Source organism: Aplidium turbinatum, chromosome 9 (genome assembly GCF_918807975.1).
Source record: "Aplidium turbinatum chromosome 9, kaAplTurb1.1, whole genome shotgun sequence".
Lineage (NCBI taxonomy): Eukaryota > Metazoa > Chordata > Ascidiacea > Aplousobranchia > Polyclinidae > Aplidium > Aplidium turbinatum.
The window spans coordinates 25,491,748-25,516,070 of NC_137480.1; the positions used below are offsets into that span (position 1 = coordinate 25,491,748).

Below are 24,323 nucleotides of genomic sequence, written 5' to 3' on the forward strand. Positions count from 1 at the left end.
GAGCTTTGCGACAGCGCTGCAAAAATATACCAATTTTGCTCAATGATCAAAAGGCGATCATTAAGAAAACGGAAATCACGTTTATTGGCCACAAGGTAACGAAAAACGGGATCCAAGCCGATCCATCAAAGATAGAAGCAATAAGAAACATGCCCTCACCCACAAATATATCTGGCGTAAAACGATTCTGCGGCATGATTCAGTATCTATCGAGGTTCATGCCAAATCTGGCAAACGACCTCGAGCCCGTACGAAGACTGACCCGAAAAAACGTAGAGTGGGAATGGAGTGAGGAGTGTGAGCAGGCAATACAAAAGGTTAAAAAGAAAATTGAGCAACCCCCCAATACTGGCCTATTTTGACGCGCAAAAGCCAGTGATTCTACAGGTGGACAGCAGCAAGGATGGACTTGCTGCCGTTCTCTTGCAGGACGATCAACCTGTCGAATATGCATCTCGCGCCCTTACAAAATTTGAGCGAAATTGGGCACAAATAGAGAAAGAGACATTAGCAGTCGTATTTGGTCTGGAGCGATTTGACCAATACACCTATGGCCGACAAATCACAATACACAACGACCACAAACCCATCGAAACCATACTTAAAAAACCACTAAGCCAGGCCCCCAAACGGATACAGAGCCTGCTGATGCGCATGAATAGATACGATGTTGATTTCAAATACATGCCTGGAGCCAGCCTTGTCATTGCCGACACCCTAAGTAGAGCCTTCCCTGAACTTAACGACACAGAGAATCAACCGAATCACATAATGAACTTAAACGTCCTAGAGGACATACCAGACGAACGTCTAATTGCAGTAAAACAGGCCATGCAAAGCGATGACGAAGCAAAAACACTGTTGAGGATCATAACAGAAGGTTGGCCAGCTACCAAAAATGATCTCCCAGAAAACATCAAACCTTATTTTTCGCTTCGAGAGTGCCTGACGCAAGAAAAGAACTTAATACTAAAGGGAGAGCGCATATTTATCCCAAAAAATTTGCGCCGCGAGATCAAAGACAATTTACACCTTGCGCATTTAGGTTATGACAGCATGATGAGGCGAGCACGCGAGACCGTGTTTTGGATAGGATTACCAAAAGAACTAAAACAAATGACAGACAATTGTATAATCTGTCAACAAACAAAACCAAGCAACCAGAAAGACACACTCAAACAACACAACGAAGGAACGGCGCCATGGGAAAAAATTGGTATTGATCTGTGTGAGTTTCAAGGAAAGAGTTATTTAATAACGGTCGACTACTACTCTAATTGCATTGAACTCGACGTGATGACGTCAACCAGCACCAGACAAGCTATAAGCTGCTTAAAAAAGCATTTTGCGCGATACGGCATTCCCAAATGTGTGGTATCAGACTGCGGTCCACAGTTTATGTCTAATGGCTTTAACGCATTTTGCAAAAAATGGCAGGTCACCCATACAACTTCCAGCCCAGGCCATCAACGAGAAAACGGGAAAGCAGAGTCAGCGGTTAAATGTGTGAAAACCATGCTTAAGCGGACATTTCTCAACCAAACCGACCAATACCAAGCCCTGCTTGAGATCAAGAACACGCCGTGCCAAGACGTAAACATCAGCCCAGCAGAGATCCTCTTTGGCAGAAAACTTAGATCAGTGATACCTCTAATCACCAAACCTAGCAACACCATGCACGCCGAAAAAGGGCTTCATCGCAGAAATGCCACAAAAAGAAATTATGATAAAAACGCTCGTGATATGAGTCCATTTTCAATGGGACAACGAATTTATTTTCAAAGCCCACCCAGTACAAGCTGGGAACGAGGGAGAGTGACCGCAATACCTTCTTCGCGCACCTACATAATCGAGTCCGCTTCTGGCACAAGGTATAAAAGGAACAGGATCCACCTTCGTATCGACAAAAGGATTATTTTCTTATTACGCAAGATGGGTCGTAAACTTTTCCGATAAAATTCAGAATCTGAAAAACACTACGTCGTTTTCATTCAATGCAGAAGCGTTAAAACATTTTGTTTCTATTAAACAAGAAATCTCCGAACCCGCATTGACGACCATCGACGAGGCGTTGCCCTTTGTTGTCGAATACGACACGTCAAAGGTTGCAGTTTCTGCTACTCTCAACCAGGCAGGAAGACCAGCTGCTTTCATGTCAAGAACTTTGCAAGAGAGCGAACGGCATTATCTTGCCCTAGAAAAAGGAGCTACTGCAATCATAGAGGTCGTTCTAAAATTGGAGCATTTCCTGACGAGACAACATTTCACATTGGTTGCAGATCAAAAGTCGGTAATATTTATATTCGACAACAGGAGACGCACGAAAGTTAAAAATAATAAAATGCAGTGTTGGCGTCTCGAACTCGCATCATTTTCGTATACAAGCGCGCCACGCTAATGTGATGACCTAATATGTTTCCTGACGTCATTTCACATATCCATGATATAGATAAGGATCGTAATTATAAAATACAAAATCGTCTGCATAAAAATTTCTTAATATTTGTACATGGTTCTCAGGTACTTGTTTATAATGTTCAGTGGCGACCAGATTATGGCCAACTTTAGTCTCTCTGAAGCTGATATGAATGTCTTTTTTTGAAACGTTAAACTTCTGATAGTCCACCACATAATCCCACATGCGATTAGCGTCTTTGGCAAGATCATCAAATCTCATAATGTAGCTGTAATTAAAAGCACAAGGCTTGCAAATACTAACTTGAGGTCTCCAGTGACGATCTATTTGATCGACTTTTCCTTCCACGTAATGGTCAACTATAAATCTGAAATACAACCAACAGTTTTTATTGTACAAGTTTTGCCACAACATTTATGAATACCTTACAGAATTATCACAACACACCAATTACTTCTGTGGTGTAAAGATGCAAATAATTACATTTTAAAGATCTGCACATATAGGAAAGCAAAGAAGTGTCAAGACTTATATTTGTACCGTGACCAAAATCACTTAAAAGCCAGCAGGATCAGTTTAACTGTGCTTGGCAATTCTAAGGTTAAACAATCGATTTCATCAGAAAATTGCTGCAATTTTATGATTTGTTCATTCAAATAAACTTAATATCGTGTCAAGACCTCAATGGACCCCATGGACCAGAATGACATCAGGCCTCTAATAAAGTTGTGGTAACATGTAGGCCTAACCTATATTTGCATTGCATTGATACAGAAAGGCGAGTTTTATGGATTGCTAGTTTTTGTATATGTTAATTAGATTACAAATGAATCACTTCATTTGCAGCAAAAACACATTTCAACACTTTTAAATTCCTTTTTCAATCTATTTAAAACTGACACAGTAAACTAAAGCACATAAAAAAACAAGGTTGTTATTGAAACGAAAATTCCAAAATACTGTCTGATGTAAAATCGAGGAGTCTTCTTGGATTCTCGCAAAAAAACCAGAGTTGTCTCCAAAACCAACTACACATACTTTTCATAAGCGAACTAAGTGAAAGCGGCAATGCCTTGTTGCCACCCTTTTATGACGAATCTTTCTGTGTCTTCAAGTGCACTTTGACAAACTCACCTTACCAACTGTGCAAAAGATATTGCTCCACTTCTCATCACATCTACGTAGTTTAGAACTTCTTTTCGGTGTAAAGAGGACAACTTTTTAAACCTTTGCAAAGCTTTGATATCTTTGTCTTCCATATTCATCAAATCTTCACTGTAAAATATAAAATGTGAACAAGGATGAGGATTCACATCAATAAAGCATCAATAATAAAGCAACAGTGAAGTCTTCACTTTGTCTTGCTTTGAGTCATATTTAATGGCGGTATAAAGGCAAAATCGTTGAATAAACCTTTCCTAGTTTTTGCTGATGTTATCAAACTACTGCATTTGAGCAGGAACTGATACTGTTCGATCCATAGGCCTGACTATTAATAGTCGCATCTAGATCCTATGAAATTAAATTGAACAACGACGTAATCTGCAGAAGATATTGTTGTCATTCGATTTCGAGTAATGGGTAGTAGCCTACCAAATTTAAGTCATTAGTAGAGTAGACAACCGGAAACAGACATTGCCGTCGGCTGCAGCGTGGGTCAGGTGTACGTCGCAAGGCGTACACCGATGCATAGCGCTCAAGTCCGCTTTCCCGCAATGCAGGATCAAGATAAACAAACAAACAAACAATCCGAAAAGATTTCAGTGATAATGATCTTGACCGGGATTCACCAAATCTGTTATCTTTATCGCCGCCTTTTGTTTCGTCTGATCAACGTACCGCAGTACGGTAACGTGGTGTTACAGCGACGTTCAATGGGAAGTGCAATGGCTTTAAATACATTTATGGAAACAACGTAGACTTGGGTGAAGCCCAAAGTTATCGCACAAGTGCAGGGCATGATAGTAGGTTAATGAATTCCTCTAATCTCTTTCTAATCTTTCTTTCTGTTTTTGGGGAGTGGGGAGTAGGGACAATCTGGATTATCCGATAACATTCACATTTACAGCTTCTTATGGTTAACTTTCCTATTATCTAGAAGGAAAGACATTACCACACTTTCGGTTGTTTGAGTTTCAGTAGCCTCTTTATATCTGTACATGAACTCAAAGTGTGTTTATGTTTATAATATCTTCCAGTTTCTCTAGCAAATTGCATAATGCAAGATGAGCCCTCGACCCTTGGAGTGGCAAAGAAAAAAAAAAGGTTCACACATTGAAGAAGACTTATGTCATCTACAAAATATATATTGCTTTATTTCGATGTGATAGTCAGAAACAAAAACAAACTGAACTGAACAAAAGTGTTTGCGAAGATTCTGTTTGACAAGTCGTGGGCGTAAATAGTGAACAACCGAGAACAAGACAGTTTCATGAGAGACACTGTGTTTTTTTGCATCCGAGCTTCTGTGTGTTCTATTTAGTGTTCTATTCATGCCATAAAAATCAAGAGTCGTAAAACCAATTTAAGCTTTGAAGTGACTTCTTCCTCTGCGATAATATAGTCATGCTGACTTAGAGAGTCTCTTTAACTTTACAAGGATTTCTAGAAACTCAAAGTATAATTATCATAAGCTACCTAAGACTAGGTCAGAAAAAAAAATTTAACTATTCTATGACCTCGTGATTTGCATTAAAGCTTTTGTTGCCTATCAATTCGTATTATAATCTTTCCTTAATCATGTATTGTAAAAATAATTGCTTAAAATATTGGAACTGAAACAGACCCTCTTCCCACACCATGTAGATGCAGACTTGCTTGCTGGAGAGCAGCCGGTTTCCCAATCCGTTCTCGGAAATATGAATTGTTTGCTTTTAATTTGTTGATGTAAGCAGATACCACTCTTTCCAACGGATGACGTGATATTAGAAATGACGTATATGTATTTGTCCGTAAACGAGCTTCTTCCTCTGTAAGCCTGCAAAATAAAGCAACATGGAGATGGTGAACATTAATTGTATTTAAATAACAACAATATAAAGCTATGAATCAGTCAACCTGCACAAATATCCCTCATAACTTGTTGTCGTGGCTAGCGTAAGCATGAGGAAAACATGAAACCATTTACCAGAGAATCAGCAGATGCATACATTTATTTACATTAAGCTACGATTTTCACGCTCAAGAATATAATCAAATCGAATAAATATAAAAGGAGGCTTTCCCGTGATTTTGGTAGACCTAATATGCGCCATTTTGTCGAAAATGACTTTTTTGCATTTTTCTACGTTTAAAGACTTCATGCATCTCCTGACAAAAATTTGTGCCCTAATGTAGTATGGTTTACGAGATAATTGGTGGGTAAAACCTAACATATTCTAATCTGTGGAAGATTAATTTTCTAAAACCTAACATATTCATCTACTCCAATCACGTGACAGGATATCGTCACGTGACAGCCATAACTACAGAAGCAATTGAAGCAGGCTATTTCACAACATCTTACATCTCTTGAGTTGCATGAAGCGGATTTAAAAGCGTTTGATAAAGTAGATTGGGCAAAAATGTTGTCAAGCACTAAGTAAGCTTAATTATGTAGGCTAGCCTAAAGATGTCCATCCAAACACACTAGCTTTTCTTTTCATTAAATGCCGTATCATTTACGTCTCTCCGATCAGTTTGATTTTTCGTAGCCTACTAGTGTACTGATGGCTTAGTTGACTTTACGGTACGCTGAATAACTTAGCTTGCATTATGATTATTAAGATTTTAAAGCAGAGGCCCGGAAGTACGCTACTCAGTGTGTTTGGTAGGGCTACCATATGTCCTCTTTTAAGAGGATTTGTCCTCTTTTTTCAAGAAAAATGAATTGTCCTCCGAGGACACTAAAAATGCTCAAATGTCCTCTTTTTTTGACAATTTGGGTTTTCATGCTTATATCTTCAACGGGATTATATTGCTTGATGACGTTTCAACGACGGCTTGTAGGCTATTTGTTTTCTAAACATTTGTGTACCAATGCAACATGCTGATTTATAAATTCTACAAGAAATTGGCACATTTTATAGAACCGTTGTTGAACGTTCATTGCCTGGTTCACTGTAAGATATTAAACTTAAATGACTTTTCTTGCTCATTGCTCACACTTTCACAAAAAATTATTCTTTTACCTACATACGTTTTATATTGATACCGCACAACGCTGGTAGACGTTGTTTATCACAGTTTGATTACAAACCGAAACGAATGTTTAAAAGTGCAATGTGTGTAACACCTAACCTACAGCAAACGAAATCGTGGCATGGATAGGCCTGCAGCTTTGCAAGGAAAGGAACAGCTTTTTAGTTCACGCCGTTTTTAGCATCTTAACGACTATAAGCAGCCTACTATTTTAGTCATATTTCTTGCAAATAATTTAACAACCTCGTTAAGGCTGACCAGTGACCATTTCTTGTTGAAAAAAGTTAAGGCTTGACCTGGAGGTCGTGCCTGATTTGTCACATTTTGCAGATTTTTGCGATCATTGCTGTCTGACTGAAACTGTCCGAAAATTAGGTATTTTTTCACTTTTTGCTTACGGTACTCTTAAAAATATAAAATCATTTGTTGTCTTAAGGAAGCACTAGAAATGAGAAAAAATAAGTTGAACGTTCACTCAATCTGTTTTCTTGTTTTTGTTTTTTTTATAACTTTTGCTGCGTATGGCTATACTGTAATGATCTAAAACAGGGGTCACCAAATGGCGGCCCGCCACGCTGTATCGCTGCGGCCCGCGGAAGGTATCAGCGTACAAGTATAACCTAAAATACTTTTCTTGAGGAGTCAATGAGCATGAAGGTAAAAAATACTTTCCGGGAAGCATATTTTCGCTTTGCATACGATTCCACCGACAGACCATTCAGATTGTAGTTCTAGGTGGGGGTCACTTAAGGTTATTCCAATGCGATGTCCAGCCATACTGTCCCAGTGGTTGATTAAAACGTCTGTTTTCGAATTTCGAAATTGTCTGTGAGTATAGGGTTGCTTATTTTAAGTTTGTAAGTCTTCTTTCATTTGAGACTAGATCAAATCAAATTTCAGGGCAGGTGATGGAGAGCCAGGTGAGTGTAGCTTCGTCCAGCGTTGCTTTTCCATGCGTTCCATTTGGTGCCTTATAGATCGGACATTCAAGAACGACATGGTCAGCAGTTTGTTCCTCCGCGCCGCATTTGCAGGCCGGTGAGGGAGCCAAACCCCACTTGTGCATGTTGGAATGGAAGCGACCGACTCCGGTTCGGATTCTGTTGAGCTTGACCCAAGTCGGCCGAGGCAGGTCCATACCAGGGGGGCGCGCCACCGGGTGAGGTATAAAGCGATGTAGTTTCGTGTCGGTGGCACACCACGCTGCATTCCAATTGTCTTCCATGAAGTGTGCTGCGCTGATGGCATGATCGCTGAGTGGATGTAGTAATTCAACAGCAGAGTTGTTGAATGTTGAGTTTGTAAGTGTCATGTAAACACTAGTGTGCGTTTTACCTTTATTGTGTTTCACGAGCAGTGTTCCCGTTAAGCAAGTTTTTGTTAGCAAAATAGGCCGGTGTGCCAACTAAATTTATAATAAATTAGCAAAATATTATATATAAATTTAAAGACATTTTCTGGTTGTATCAAGAAAATGAAATATCTTCTGACAGGTGTTGGTTGTATTACTTCTGGTTGTATTATGGTTGTATTTCATAAGACAACTTCTGGTTGTAGGCTATTACGAAAATACTTAGTTTGGTACTGCAAAATGTTGTTAATCAACAACTCTTGTCATGCTGATAAGCACCGCAAGTGACAGTTGTCTGATAATAAAGAAAGACGGTTTTATAGACTCTCACAAAAAGATGAAAAACCAACTCATTGCTTTTTTAGAGGGAACACTGTTCATGAGTTACGATAAAAACGTTTTTTCGGTGATTTCTACAAGCGTTTATTTCATGATGGTGCCTAGTTTCTTTCTCCCTGTTATTGGAGCCTATTTTTCGCTGATATGTTAGCAGCATAGCAGGTCACTGTTGTTGCCTGTATTGCAATGTGTCAAACATTTCTTTGGTTACTGAAACTGTTAATTGCAAGATATCTTTTGTGAAGCGAAGTGACAACATCACTCTTGCTTGGCGATGAATATTCTAATGAAACCGTTCGCCTCGCTACAAGTGCGCAAAACAAGTGGCCTCGTTTATTAGACATTGTTAAAGAAGTCAAAAGTGTTGTTAAAGGAGCTTAATCTGGCAGTAGCGTTGTTCAACTATTTTTGTTGCTGCTGTATTCTAAGATAAATAGTAACAACATGTAACGTTGAATACTGGGTACGAAATGCGTTCATTTCTAGCATAAGAGTCAACCTACCTAAAATTTTATTAGTGCGGCCCGCCACCGCTCTCCTTAGTGCCAAAGTGGCCCGCATGCAAAAAAGGTTGGTGACCCCTGAATTCTAAAAGCATGTAAAAGATTCTTCAAGCGTAAAATTTACTTGCTGGCGAAACGTGTCCTCTTTTTAGGCGATGAAAATATGGTAGGCCTAGTGTTTGGTCATTTTTAATCAACCGTCCCACATGCTGTGCAGCCAATCAGCCAATGTAGTACGGTTACCTTAAATCAGGGGTGACGAACCATTTTGCGGTCGCGGGCCACTTTGTCAATTACACATGAGTTATCGGGCCACACAACTTAGCGCTTGTCAAAATTCTATGACGTCATAGATTGGAATCGACCAAAAATACAAGGTGAACTTGGTGAATAGTGTTTAAACAACTTTGCCTTATAGCTTTCCTATTTTCCAGCTTTAAACCTTGAAAGTTTGTGTTTAGTACAAGAAAATAGCAAAGGAAAGGTGTACCAGTGAATGCATAAAACAGCTTTGAGATGTCTTTTGTCTTAATGCATGAGCGATTGTCAAATCGTTTTGCGGGCCTCACAAAACTCTTTGACGGGCCGCATGCGGCCCGCAGGTTCGTCACCTCTGCCTTAAATGAAGGCATGGTTATTAAGTAGGCTACCAGCAACTAATTTTGAGTCAGCGATAGTTCTGGGAGAAATCCCGAGGCTTACCGGTACTTTAGGTTTGATTTAGGCTTACAAAGCCAACAGAGTGTGGTCAAAGTCAACATTTAGCTTATATGAGGCTTTATCATTCAAAAACATTACATTAAATAAGCCAATAAGGCGGTTAAAGTCAACATCGGGAGTATATATTAGGTTTTATCATACAAACCTAATAGGCCTACTTTTTTTTATCACTAGTCATCTGGCAAAACCAAATATAAGCCATATTTTAATAAACAAACAAAAACCTGGCTCAAATTTCATTCTGAAAAATATTGTTTGGTTGTCCGCTCCAGCCTTCCAAAAGTCAACTTCGAGTGTTTTACCTTGTTAATTTTATAGCTATAAACACAAAAAGTCGTTTATCTCGAAAACTTGAAAATGGCGGATATTAGGTTGTGACATATCACAGGAGGGCTGTTCAAAACCATTTAATAATAACATATATCCCATTCTTTTGTACGACTGACTTTATAAGGAGCTGAGGTAAGAAAGGTTTCTGTAATTTGTCACAAACAGTAAGTTTTGTCGGTTTTAATTTCTTGATGAGATCAGTCGTAGACTGATGACACAACGATCGTAGCGAACAGCAAGGAAGAGAGTGAGGTGATGGAAGAGAACCTGAGACACGTCAGCCTAGATATGCGTCTCTCAATTAATAGCGCCAAGACAGCTATAATGACAATGCATGGAAGCGAAGAGATAAAAGTGTATGGTCATGAGATCAAAAGGGTGGAAAAGCTCAGGTACATAGGTTCTTCTTGCATTCCTCCAGATGAATACAGTTCGTCGGACATCAAAACAAGATTAGGACAAACATGTTCACAACTAATCTCATCAATATTTGGAAATTAAAAACATTACCAACAAGCTCACAATAGCCTACAGCTAGAAAAACTATAGTATGGAGTGTTGCACTCTACAGAGGCAAAACGTCGACAACAAGAAAATCAGAGGAGAATATGATGAGGACTTTTGATATGTGGCTATATGGAGACGAGTTCTAAGGGTACGTTAGAATGATAGACGCGCGAATGAATGGGTAATAAATTAGTTCGGAATCTCGGAAAGTGAAAGTATGCTTAGGTACAGTGTTTTTTTTAAGGTGTTTTGGGGGACCGAAATGGTCCCCCAAATTTTTCCAGCGGTTTCCCAAAATTTGGACTTGCAACTACAGTAGAAAAGTAATGGTTGTTTCTCGCTATGTCTTGTCGATAATACGAATATAGCCTACGATCAATAGTTCACGTCCAGAAAAAAGAATAAGTGGAGGTACAGCTAACAGCTGAATCAAAGAGTTATTCACAAAAGAAGTGCACCTTCGATACTCGTCAATGTTTATTTCTGATTTATGGCGCATAATGATCAGTTTTTACGTGTGGAAACCTAACAAGCGGAAGCCAACAAGCACACTTTGTTTGATTGTGCAGCAAACTTGTTTGGCGGCCGTGTTGGGTAGGCTGTTTGGTCGCTGTCACAATCATTTAAGCTGTGCCTTGTCGAATAATTCATTTTATGTTGTGTTGATTGTATGTAGTTATGGCTATTTTTTGGCTATTTTTTGGTATTTAAAGGAAACACTTGCGGTCTCTTAAACCTACTTAGCGGTCAACCAAACCAAACCTTAAAAAAAACTGCTTAGGTATATCAAAAAAGAGATGCTCCGCAAATATGGCTATTGGAAAAGAAGGGAGATAGTTTGGTTTTGGCTACTATCGCAGGAGAGGTTTGTAAAAAAGTAAACCTGGAAGAAAAAGAACAGAGTGGGTAGACAATGTTCTCAATTGGAGAGGTAGACTTAATCGGATGAGCAAAGCAGTTCTGGAAAGAAATGCCTACGGCCCTATTTAGGGCTATGACAAACTGAAGTCAGATATGATTAAAGATGGTTGTCAGTTTTAACATGGCTTGGGAACAAATGGGTAGATATAGTAACCAGAAGAAAGTCAGACATTTTATAACCCAACTGTCTGCTTTAGATACTAAATCTTCTGCTTATGTCAAACACGGTTAGAGTCATTCGTCGAACGTCGTCCACAGCAAAACACCCAACAAGTTCACTTTCTCCTCAACGATCACTCGGCAATTTTTGCATTAACTTGTTCATAGCTACAGCTTGAACAAATTTTTAATGTAATTGGTCACACCAACATGTTGCCAGGATTCGTTGAGTATAATTTTTTTACGAACATTTGTAAAAAGTTAACATTTATGCAAAGTGAAGAAGGGGTGTTCTTCCCGGCCATCAGCACAAGGCTGATCACTCGCTAGTACAGCGAGCAGCAGTAACGCTTCGCTAACCATAACGGTGTAGCTTCCACGCTAGCCATAAAGACCTCCAATAAACGATAAGTTTCTGGGCAGCCGATTGTAGCATCGAATAGACAGCGATAGACACGTGTTTCGCCTATGAGGCTGGGCTCATCAGTATCGCACCGTAGAGTGTTAAACTGTTTTATTTGCATCAGTGGCTCACGGTACAAAAGATTGACACGGTGAGAGAGTACAAACAAACATAGCCAGGTCGAAGACTTTAAGAAACCGGCCTGCCACACCCCGCGGCGGCGGGGAGCGGCGTGATTTATGGGGTGACGATGCACCCGGAGGGGTAAGTCCACCAGCTTAGGTCGCAAGGGCCAGGCTGGGGAGTCGAGGTACCTGTGGAGGGAGAGTGTGGATCGAAACACTATATGGCCCGTCCGCAAATTTAGAATGGCGGAGCGGGCCAGGGAGACAGGCTCTTTCTGCATAGCCCAGAATGAAGCCCTGCGACGGACCGGGCGACCCGTCGCGTGTGGACGCTGGAACCGGCAGTAATTGACCGCCGGGCAGCGCCCACGTCTCCTTCACGCGTCCTCGCGCAGGTACTTTGACTCTTATACCCGGTCTGCCAGTAGGCAGAGCGGATAAAATTGGGGTCTCCCACGAGGAAGAGAGTCGAACCATTTAAGGATAATTTGGCTCTCGTGGCAGACGAATATTCAATAAAAATGTGGAGCAGAAGCTTGATGAATCAATATACTGTAATAAAAAATAAAAAAAAATATAATATATATATAGTGTAATTAATACTCACTGGAGAAGAGTAAGCTTTCATTCGGCGTGCACGGATGTGCACTGGCCAGACGTTGAGGCAGGTTCGCCCAGCTGGGTCGGGGAGGCTAGCGATCGAAACCAGAGGCACTGATAGGCTACATTATCGGTAAAAATAGAAAATTGGGGTAGAAGTTTTGAGGCTGCATCGAGTTGATCAGGGGATCGTGTTGATCAATGCATTGAAAGCGGAGCGATGTTGATCAGAGCGGGCAAGAACAGCGTTACAAGGCGAAAGCAGCGTATGACAGTTCGAAACAATTGATTGATTAGTACATAGAGAATCTAGTGATGATTGAAATTGCTTAATTGCTATTAAACCAGTCTCAAGTCACAATGTACATGAGGTATTTTATTTCCTTCCTTTTTACTTTAGAATGATTGTTTTTGAAGAGACTGAAGTATCATATAAAAGAAATGGCGCAGGTTTATAGAAATAAGGTGATGACATAAGGTGATCAATTTTAAGCCAATATTGTTATAAGGTTATAACGTCTAAACGGTTTGCTGTCTTGCGCGCTCGGATACTTACTGCAACGTTATTAGGGAATAAGTTTCTGATCGCTGATGTCGTCTTTTCTATGACGTAGCCCCTCCACAAGTGAGCCCGGCGTTCCAAGCTTTCCAGACGCGGAAGGATCCTTTGATTGAGAGTGAAGCCACTTCTCTAGCCACCTCTGCTACCCCACGAGAAGGAACGCCCAAGGCCGTCAGAGCTCGAGAGCTCGTCGGGGCATAGCTCCCAAGGGAGCCTACGACTAACGGAAGTGACAGGACGTCCCTGCAAGGGCGCTTCCTGTCTTCCTTTATGTTGACACATAACTCGCCGTACTTGTCGTGTTTCCTGTCGGCGGCTTTTCGAAGAGAATCCGCGCCGTTGTCGAACGGACATGTGACGTCACATACGACCGTGACACCGTCAGGGCGTTGCAAGACGATGTCAGGACGCAGATCGGCACCGCCCGCTTCCACGTGCTGTGGAACCGTACTATCTATGGAAAGCCCGGGTTGCCATTCGGCAGGCACGTGCCCCACGATCTCCCTCAATACTGAATTGTGTCGTTCCGTGACGACAGTCATCACGGTAGGGCAGTGATTCAATATGTGGGGGAGAGTCTCTTCCGCTTTCCCACACGCACGACACATGGAAGGTAGGTAACGGCGGCCATGGCTTGGTTTTGATTCAAGTGGCATTAGATTCAATCTAGCTTTGTACGCAAATACTCGGTCCGCGTGATCCAGGAGCTCCGGGCGCCGGGTCCAGGAATTTGAAAATCCGGACAGGCAGTGGGCACTGACCGTCTTACCTTGGTCAGGTTTGGATTCCCACTGTCTCCTCCACCACAAGTCATTGTGTTGATGGAGGGTCGGCACCACTTTTTTCCTTATAGGAGGGGTGATTGTGGAGCTCCCCGCGGCCAACTCAAGGCCGCCATCCGGGCGGGCGGACCAACGTACGTTCAGGCGACGGGTGGCCGCCGGGACACGGCCCCACAGGCTCTCGCCTGTAGGGCACGGTCTAGGACGGGCGCCGTCAGGAAGGGGGTCACTATTCAGATAACTGGCCAGTTGGTCAGTCGTGGGATCTGGAGTGCCGAACCTCAGACAGGCATGACGCCTAAGCTGCCCGAGAGCGACGGCAGAGACAATGCTGTCAGGTGACGTCAGCATCTTGAAAGCATGAGCTAGCAAAAGCGTGTCACTTTCGCGACACAAGTTCGTGATGCCCAAACCTCCCAATGCAGGCTTACAGTAAAAGAATACGCTGCAGGCCCACTTGGGAAGACGCCACGCCACCTTCAAACACCGCAAAACCAGTCGGTCAAGCTTCAGAAGCTCATACTGTCTAAAGCGCCGCACTCGCAGATGGTATGACGCGGACGGGAGAATGATGGAAGTGAGTGCCAGAAGTTTCTGGCTTGGGGTAAGAAAGGATTTCATCAATAAGGAAATGTGCTTCTCCAGAATGGAGATGAAGGGTTGGGTTAGGGATGCGTCCGAGGCGTAACCGGTTCGAGCGCCGAGGTATTTATACGTCTCGCCTTAGGGGATGACTCGAATTTCCTCCCCGGCAAGGGAGAAAGGTTTCGGGTCGACCCGCAGACGGGACGCCGACACTTTCCCATAGGAAAGGGTGCCACACTTGCGTGGGTTGAACCGTAGCCCGGACCAGGAAGAGAAGGGTTCAGTAGCAGATAGAAGAGAGATCATCTGCTCGCGATCGGAAGAAACGAGACAGATGTCGTCCGCATAAGCCATACAACGCACTTTGATGTCGTCTTCTTTGGCAGGAAGGTTGTAGCCGCAATCCGTTTTGTCACGGACGCCCCTGAGGAGCACCTCGATGACCAAATTGAATAGCAGCCCCGACAACGGGCAGCCCTGACGGACTCCCCGCCCCACAGGGATACGATCGGTTTCACCATTGCCGCAGCGGACGGTGCAGGTGTTGTCGACGTATATGTCGGAGATGCACTCAATAAGGTCTGTGGGGGCGTCGAAATGACGCAGGACCTCGGCTATGCATTCGTGCCGAACACTGCCAAAGGCGTTTCGAATGTCCAGAAACGCAACTGACACAGGCCTTTTGCGTGACTGTGCATCCGAGAGGATGGTGTCGAGCATGAACACATGCTCATAGACGCCCCAGTTTAACTCTTATCTTTGTGGAAAGAAACTATTCGATGCTACAATCGGCTGCCCAGAAACTTATTTTATTTTTTAATTTTAATTGATACATTAAATAAAAACTCAGCCCCCGGCTCGGATGGCCTCAGCGCAATCTTTTATCAAAAATGTTGGCACATATTGAAATATGATTTGCTTGAAATGTATACTAACTGTTTTCTAAAGAACACTATGACAGTATCGATGAGAGAAGCCATAGTTAAACTCTTTCACAAAAAAGGAGATAAATCATTGCTCAAAAATTGGAGACCAATCTCATTATTGAACACTGATTACAAAATTTTAAGCAAAATCCTAGCCAATAGAATCACCCCCTTAATGAAAACACTGATTCAACCCAACCAAAAATGTGGTCTACCGAACAGACGAATTGAACACGCTACAATGAATATCGAAGCAGCAAAACTAAAAAACAGAAAATTATATATAATGGTAACAGACTTTGAAAAAGCCTTTGACAGAGTGGAACATTCCTTTTTGTACAAAATACTCCAAAAAATTGGATTTAAGCCAGTGATGACTTCATACTTAACCCTTATATACACAAACATCTCTAGTCGAGTTGAAATGAATGGAGCACTGACAAAAAAATCGACATTAGGCGAGGCATCCGACAAGGATGCCCTCTGAGCATGCTCTTTTTTATAATATGCGCCGATGTACTCACTCGCCGCATAGAGAGCAATGCATCAATAAAAGGCTTCTCCATAAATAAAAAAGCAGTAAAAATCGAACAATACGCAGACGACACAACGTTTATCACAAATAACCTTAATTCTATTACTGAAATACTTAAACAATTAAAACTTTACCAACAAATGTCAGGACAAAAAATTAACGAAAATAAAACACAAATGCTTGTATCACAACCTGAGTTACAAAGTGAAGTACAGCAACATTACCCACATATTCAAATTCAAAATGAAATAAAAATCCTTGGAATCTGGTTAGGAAACAACAACAAAAAAACTAGACACTCTTAACTGGGAAAAAGGGATAAAACAAACTGAAACGACTGCCAACATTCATAAATTTCGACCACTCTCCCTTCTAGGAAAAATCACCATAATAAATACTCTCCTCGTGCCTATATCTCTTCACATGGGAAGGGTTCTTTACCCACAAAAAAAGCATATCCAATCCTTAAACAAAATCTTATACAATTTTCTATGGTATCCATCTCCAATTGAGCAATTAAGCAGAATTAAAATCATAGCAGAAGTTAAAAACGGAGGATTAAAAATGATTGACATAGAAACAAAATTTCAAACCAGTAGAGCTGACAGAATTAGACACCTATCCACACTCGATAAAGCTACAGAACTATGGCATGAGTGGGCAAAGTATAATCTAAACTATAAAATAAGGCACATCAACCAAAAATTATATAACCTAAGTGAACCACACTCTGAGTGCCCAAATTCGTTTTATTCTGATATTTTCCGCACTTTTCTCCAACTCCGAAAACACAATCTTGACTGGACTGATATATCATATAATACAATAACTTTTACACAACCCTAAAAACACAAAAAGAAACTAAAACTGAAATTAAGAGCCTAAACAATGAACCAATAAGCTGGTCAGAAATGCTCCTTATGAAGAAAGATATCAAACCATACTTTTCAAACTCTGACATATCGATCTGCTATCGAATAGCACATTCAGCTTTTAAATGGGGCGATTTTTACAAACAATCTAACTCATGGCGTTGCAGCCAGAACAAAATTACTCAGTGCAAATTTTGCAAAATGGCTGTTGACAATATAAAACACCTGTTAACTGAATGTACCTTCACGAAATCAATTTGGACAAAAATAGAAAAGTTATATCATTCAATAACAAAACAAAAGATTAAACTTACAACTGATATAATCCTATACAACCATTTTCCAAGCAGACAGGCAGACAACCTACTGATTCTGCTGATCCTAAATACAGTTAAGAATACCATAATTAAAAAGAAAATTTCACTAGACATTGGAGATAAATATATGTGGGACAACAAAACATTTACCAAAACAACCCTCTGGGTTATTAAAACAAAAATTAAAGAATATCTTCAAAGTGACACCTCTGTAATACCGACGCCCCTTACAAACTCCCCACACTGTAGCATAAGTCAAACATGACAACCAAGAACCCCCTGTCCTCGAAAGAATTCTGCTATTAATTGTTATCATTTGTAGTGTATGCACCTGACTTGTGAACTTTATGAAATGCGCCATAGTAAATGATACTTATTCACACATGCCATCTGCATGTAGCATCATTGCACTACAAGAGAGCAATGAGGCAACATGCAGATCCTTCTTCGTTTATGCAATTGCATGCATTACATTATATTCCTACTTATTGATTTGTTTATTTTTTGGCCACAAATGTGCGTTGTGGGACGCACAGTAACATAGACACTTTTATTGTGACTTGTAATGTGTTACCTACCTGCCTGCGCAATGCATCTGATTTAATGTCGAACACAACAACGTCTTCTGGCATATGTATGATAAGAATATCTTTTGGGCTGCTATTGTATGAACGTACTTGTTAGATGACCGTTATTGTGGAGATAAAACACTAGCCCCAAACATAAAACTGATATCATAGCTACAATGAATTTCCAAATCTATCGCATGCATTTGATCTCTTAATTCAGGTATAACTTATACTGTGCAACAGATTGTTATTAATAATATGATGTCATTCACCAATTGTTTCGTTTGTATTTACAATGTGTATTCTCTTGTATTTGCGAATTAAAAGGCTTGCATGATATATACTGTTCAGTGTACGTACTCTGTGAAGCATTTGTTCCCCCACTGCCCACATTTGTGTTGGTCTGTCCACGAATCTCTTTCTTTAAAGGACGCATCCATCTTAATCAATACTTTCTGCAACGTTGTACTTGCGACCTAGAAAAGAAAACAACTATTACAACATAATCAGCAATGCTGACAGGCAGGTACCCTAACCCTAAGACACATTGCGTCGGCCCTGAAACTATTTTAATGATTCGACACCTTTTCAGGAGACTGGCAACTTGAATGGGGTGCCACAGATTTTTTTCAATTTTTTTTTGCATTAAGTTCATAATAATTGCAAAACCACTCCTGCTTTTTTGAAAACCACTTTTGCAAAATTCCTTTTTTCGATGATATTACTATCTAGCATAGGCTACCCACCTCTTAAAGTATTTCTTTAAAAACGTTTTTTGTATTTTTGTCGTCAGGTTTGTTTGGATATGCTGTTTATTGGTCTGCTATTGCTAGTGGTACCAGCATCAAATCAGGCCTATAATTAAATGAATGATTCCCAACTACTTTCAAGTCACAATATCTGCACTTTTTCAAATTTAATGCCATCACTTAATATCAAGGAAGAAACAAAAAACAGATTTTACTTATACAAATTTTTATTAAATTGCGTTTCGTTCATATAAATTGTCTTTAGTACAAGATTCTCCGCCCCGATAGCTCAGTTGGTTAGCGCATGACTTTGTGAATGAAGAAGCTTCAAGATCAAGCGGCGCTGGTTCGACTCTCTGAGTGTGCGCTTGAGCAACGCATTGTAAGAACAGCTTTCCGTTCAGCGGCATTTAATGGGTGAAATAATTCCCCGGCAATAAGACCTCAACAAACACGACGACATTTTTTTTGGAGTAGAGGCTGCAGTAGCACTTCTTTTCCAATGTAGCGGAGAGGCGTTACATTTCTTTCTGTAGCACTCATGCTACCCGCTACTTTCCAACTCAAAATTTCAAAATTTACTGGGTCTTAAAGATTTTTATGGCAACACTGTGTGACAAAAATCAAGGAGGTAGAAATAATTTGACTTATGCGAAAAACACCAAGCCACGTTGATAGCGACAAGTGACACTAACACCAGTTACCACTCTGAGGATGAACTTTTTGGTATGTAGGTGCCATCGTATGAAACATTGGTATGGAAATAAATCTTAATTGTGAAAGCCGTTTATCAGACAAAAGCAAGTCCTTGAGCTTTCTCGGTGCCGATTTAAAACGTCTGTTCATTAAAACAACACCCCATTCGTCATTCCTTCCATTGTTGCGGCAGAGAGACCTTTGTCCGTTGGAAAACACGTTCTGAAGCCAAAGCGGGCAGGACTCAGCAACTCTCATTTTGAAATGTCCGTGTTTTTGAAAGATGCGTAACAATAAATTTCACCTAGAACGTGTTTTCTATAACGACGTTGCCATGGCAGTGTAAACGAATGATGTCATTCATTTTCAAGGTCGTTTTGACGTCACAAAGTGCTGTGTCCGTTCTATGAAAAAAGCAGCAGGAGAAATAGCGCTAGTGCACACTACTTTAGCTCCAGTAGCGGTAGTGCGCGTTACTTTAGCCCCAGTAGCGGTAGCGGGTACCGCCCTACTTTTAAAGTAGCGAATGCCAACCTCTGATTATATTCAACAATTGCACCATCCAGAAATATATATCACTTCCTTTTATGCTGGCTGCTTTATTATTTTTAGATGCTACATTAAATGTTAAAAACTCACTTTCGGGCTTTCGCACATGATTAGTTTCAATTCATCACTGAACTTGTAATGAACTGAAACCAAACTGTAGTTTTGTGGAGGCTTTTTCTTGCACTCCTCTTGCACATAAAGCAATCGACTGAGATAAGGTTCTTCACATGATAAGTTGTGAATTCCATTGCAGTTCAAACCACCTGGAATGAAAAAAAATCTAGATAAACATAAACATTGTTGAAGACAAGCTAATGATCTTTTAATTGAAGCACGGCTTTCCAACAGCCAAGGAAAACATTAAATTGTCTGCAAAGACTTAATGATTTAAGTAACACAAAGCGAAAGGGCCTTGGACTGAATCCTAACCCGTCCCTAACTTTTTAAATTTCCAAGCACTCATCATCATCATCATTATGTTCCTCGTATTGAGGGTTGTATGCAATGCGTCATTGTTCTCGTCCATGAGCTGTTCGTATTGCATTTTTATAAATTAATTTTGTCCATTTAGTGATGTTTGATGTCCAAATCATTCTTGGTCTGCCCTTGTTTCTTTTACCGTTGATCTTCCCTTCTATTAACGATCTTTGAAACGAGTTTTGCCTTATTGTGTGTGCGAAATACTTCAATTTTCTTCTTTTGACTATTTGTAAGAGAATTTTGCTTGAATTAAGCACTACCTCATTAATAATCCACCCACAATTTTCATTCTCTTAAAGCCACACATTGCCAATCCTATCTCCCTGTACAATGCCACTGAAGTGGTCGCTCTTGAACGTGAATACTCTCTCATGGAATACCTCGCTCACAATTTGCCTTACTATATTTCGTTCAATTAGTTGCTACATTTTAGCGTTGATTGAATCGTTTTAGTTGTTGGAATCATAACTATAGGAGAACAAAATAGTTTGGGGATGTAGAGCAGACAGTCTTTGGTTTTATTATCCAAGACACGCATACCTTCCATTCTATTAGGTGGCTGAAAGGTGGTACAATCGTTGATGATGTGGTCTGCGGTCTATTCCTCAGCATCACATTCACAAGAGAAGGAAAAGGCCTTTCTCCATTGGTGCGTAGTTGAGAGGAAAAGTTCGACGCCGTGAGGAGACAGTTGAGGCGCATCCATGCCTGTCTTTGTAGTGTCAGGGCGATTGAACCGGTGTCGGCGTCGGAGGTAAACGAATCGATAGAGTCTTGTGGTACTTAACGTCCATTCAAAATTCCATTTATTGTCAACCCAATTAGCTGCAGAGATGTCTTGTCCATCTACTTTGTTGGTCAGCAGTTTAGCGGCTGGCAAGAATGGGTGTTGATCTCAGTCGACAGGGGGTGCTCGTTTGGGTAGGCAAAGATCTAGGAGTGAAAACGATAGTTGGGTTCCAATACCCGTCCACCAAGAGACAGAGTGGTTTCTTCTAGGCAAAGCACAGAAGGTTGGATGCCAGAAAATATGGGAAGATTGTCCAATGGTGTGGGACGGAGACATCTGGTCACTGCGCGCAGAGAGCTGTTGATGGCAGTGTCGATGTTGTGGCAGTAAGCACTACTCTGCTGGGAAATAGACAAAGGCTAGGGCCCGCCATATGCAAAGTGTCAGCCCTCGCTCCTCAGCTGGAGCCTGCCAAGCGCTTAAGTAGCGTAGCGCGCAATGACAGTTTCTTGTGCTGTGACACCAAATGGCGACAGTACGTGAGCGATCTATACAATGCATGGTTTTCAACCGGGGTCAGCAAAGCGTTTTCAAGAGGCCCGTGAAGTTTCCGAAATTGCAGCTTGATTGACAAATTACGGCATCTAAAAATTGGTTGTACTTTTTGTTCCGTTGTTCTGGACATTCAGCTCACGATCAGCTACCCGGGTGTGTAGATGGAAAGCTGCTGCCACTATTTTGATTTCGTTGAGGTTCATTTGCCATTTGCCATCTGGTTTTCATGTCCTGGCTCAAGGTGTCATATGGAATGGACCATATGTCGGTCTAAAAGCAGGCTAAGCAGCTTTAAAATATATTTGAGGTAATTGCAATAACATGCTAAAACTATCGGGTCATTCCAAATTTTATTATGATTAGCTAAATTCCATTGAAAGATTAAATATAGTAAATCCAAAGAAAACTTCAAGACTATACCACACGGATCGATTAGTCCACATTGTCAATTTAGGCTAGCTGGCTGCACCGTTTTCTGGAGTAATGTAGTAACTTTGAAAGAGCTATTGTAAACTTGTTTTCATGGAAAAAGTAGTTTTGCTTTATCGCAATGCTTTCTGAGAACATCCATGACAGATGCGACATCTGCGTTGTGCGAAAACGTTCTTTTGTTAATTACAGTCGACTCCGCTTAATTCGGACACCAGAGAATCCGGATAACCGCTTTATTCGGCCAAAATTCTCGGGAATGGAACAAAAGTGAAAATTGCACATAAAAAACTCCCGTTAATTCGGACAATACTTCGCATAATTCGGACACAGGACACAGTAATTGAAGAATTACTGTACTATTTCAACCCTATATGTGTGTGTTACGCAGTAATATATTTGCTGAATCGCTTGGTATCGAAATACTGTACAGTACAACTAACCAGAAAGTATAATTCTTGTGCGTTTTATGCGATCAGTGCCAATTACTGCAGTATAGGGCAGCTGCAACTCATTTATTACGCAACAGAACGGTATTTTTAATGCGTTGTGTGCCTTTACGCATACGGTACCATGAAACAAACAATTGATTTTCCGCTTAATTCGGTAAAAAGTGAGTGGAACCAAAGTGTCCGAATTAAGTGGAGTCGACTGTATGGTTATAAAATTATGTTTGAACCGGCACTCCTAACTTACCGTTTGTGGAATGGAATTCCTTATTCACTGATAGTTTTTCGTCACGAGGAAGCGGATACACTTCAGAAGTCTTTATAGGAACCTTTTTGCTTGACCAAACACCAAAGAAGTTGCTCGTTTCCATATTAAACATCACAATAAACATGAAGCAAGCGAACAACAAACCAACAAAAATTACGACATATCGTTGCATGATGTCAATAAATATGTGTGATTATAAAATCAGGTTGAGCTGGAAAAATTTTGCAAAGAACAGGCATAAACTAGTAACTTGTTGTTGTAAAGTGCAGTAGCCTTCTAACTACTAAAGTGCAGTGCAGTTGTTGTACAGTGCAGTAGCTCGTGTTACGCTTAAAGTTATTTGACGTCACATCCAGGGCCGTTGAAAAGATAATTTGCGCCAGGTGCCAAGGAGATCTTCAGATTCCTAACTAAAACACTTCCAAGAAATACGCTTACGCACCATGTCCAAAAAATATGCGACGGTTTCGTCAAGTTCCCGGCTCCTCTGGATAGGTTACGGACCTCTAAACTTATTCCAGCCGGGCCCAAAAGTGTCTCGTGCTGGACCTCCTGTCAACGCTACTGATCGCGCCTATCATTCTTTTGACGAAAGATTCCCAAACTGTGTGCCGTGGCACAGTGATGTGCCTCGGGAGGCTTGCAAGTATGACCCGGAAGACGAGCAGCAGTGTTCAACTGACGCCTAGCATACTAAGTAACTTTCCAAGTAGCAAAAAGTAGCAAATTTACATTATACTTAAGAGAAACCAACTTAGGTATAATGTAACACTAGTAAGAAGCTGAATAATGGCATTCGTCATTCATAACATCTAGGCTCTTCCTTAGTGCCTACCAGTTGCGTCTCCTCTTCCTGCTGTCTTGTTGTTTGGTACTATAATCCGTCACTTGATCGCGTTCAAGACTTCAAGCGAAACGAACGCGTTCAAGACTTCAAGCGAAACGAACGCGTTCAAGCAAAATTCGCCGAAGCGTTACGATTCCGAATCGTTATTCTGTTTGGCAATCGTTCCACAATTTGAAATCGTTACTCAAAAATAACAACTGTGCACACACTGGCACAACAACTTTCACTACCTACGCCTACGGTACTAATGTAAAAAAATTCAGGCCCCTCAAAACCAAGGGGCCTGAGGCCCGTGCCTTATGGTTAATCGGGCCCTGATGATCATATATTTGGCAGATATTACGGCTAATCCTCGAGTTAGATATGAACCACGTGCTTCATGAAGATAATCGCTTTACACTCAAAAACCTCCAAAAAATTCGTAAATATACCTAGAACTACCGGTACCGCACCGGTCAATCGACCGGTAAGTGGAAATATTGGATGAAATTATTCCTGTAGATATCGAATAATCAAACTTATTTGACAAAAGCTCTGGCATAGGTTTTCCATCTCAACCAAATACTTTATTACAGACAGTAGCGTATTTAGGGGGGAGGATAAGGGGCGATGGCCTCCCCCTAATGATCAGGCATGGCCACCTAAAGATACGGCCTGATTTGTCACATTTTGCAGAAATTTCCAGGTTTTTCTAACTTTGGGCGAACGTTTAAATAAATTTTTCTAAAAATTAGATTTTTACGCTTTCTTTACTCTTCTCCCCAGATGACACAAAGGGTTTTAACATCCTCACATGCTAAAAAACAAAGAAAATTTGATTTCGAAGATGTTAGTCAGACTGTTAATTTTTCAATAACAGTCTGATTTAGC

General features: G+C 40.9%; 1 protein-coding gene and 1 long non-coding RNA gene across 2 annotated transcripts; both read right to left on the reverse strand.

Moving 5' to 3' along the window:
- Positions 1 to 2,102: 2,102 nt before the first annotated feature.
- LOC145777737 (carbohydrate sulfotransferase 9-like) lies at positions 2,103 to 19,876 on the reverse strand. The gene is made up of 5 exons (XM_082589179.1): positions 19,786 to 19,876; positions 18,062 to 18,177; positions 5,202 to 5,393; positions 3,551 to 3,691; positions 2,103 to 2,783 (listed from the first exon to the last, which is right to left on the reverse strand). The coding sequence occupies exons 1-5, from the start codon at positions 19,801 to 19,803 to the stop codon at positions 2,426 to 2,428; spliced, it is 825 nt and encodes a 274-aa protein (XP_082445305.1). The 5' UTR covers positions 19,804 to 19,876; the 3' UTR covers positions 2,103 to 2,425.
- On the reverse strand, positions 19,820 to 22,796 carry LOC145776839 (uncharacterized). The gene is made up of 3 exons (XR_014290287.1): positions 22,586 to 22,796; positions 19,880 to 19,958; positions 19,820 to 19,838 (listed from the first exon to the last, which is right to left on the reverse strand). It is a non-coding gene; the product is annotated as an uncharacterized LOC145776839 (long non-coding RNA).
- Positions 22,797 to 24,323: the final 1,527 nt, after the last annotated feature.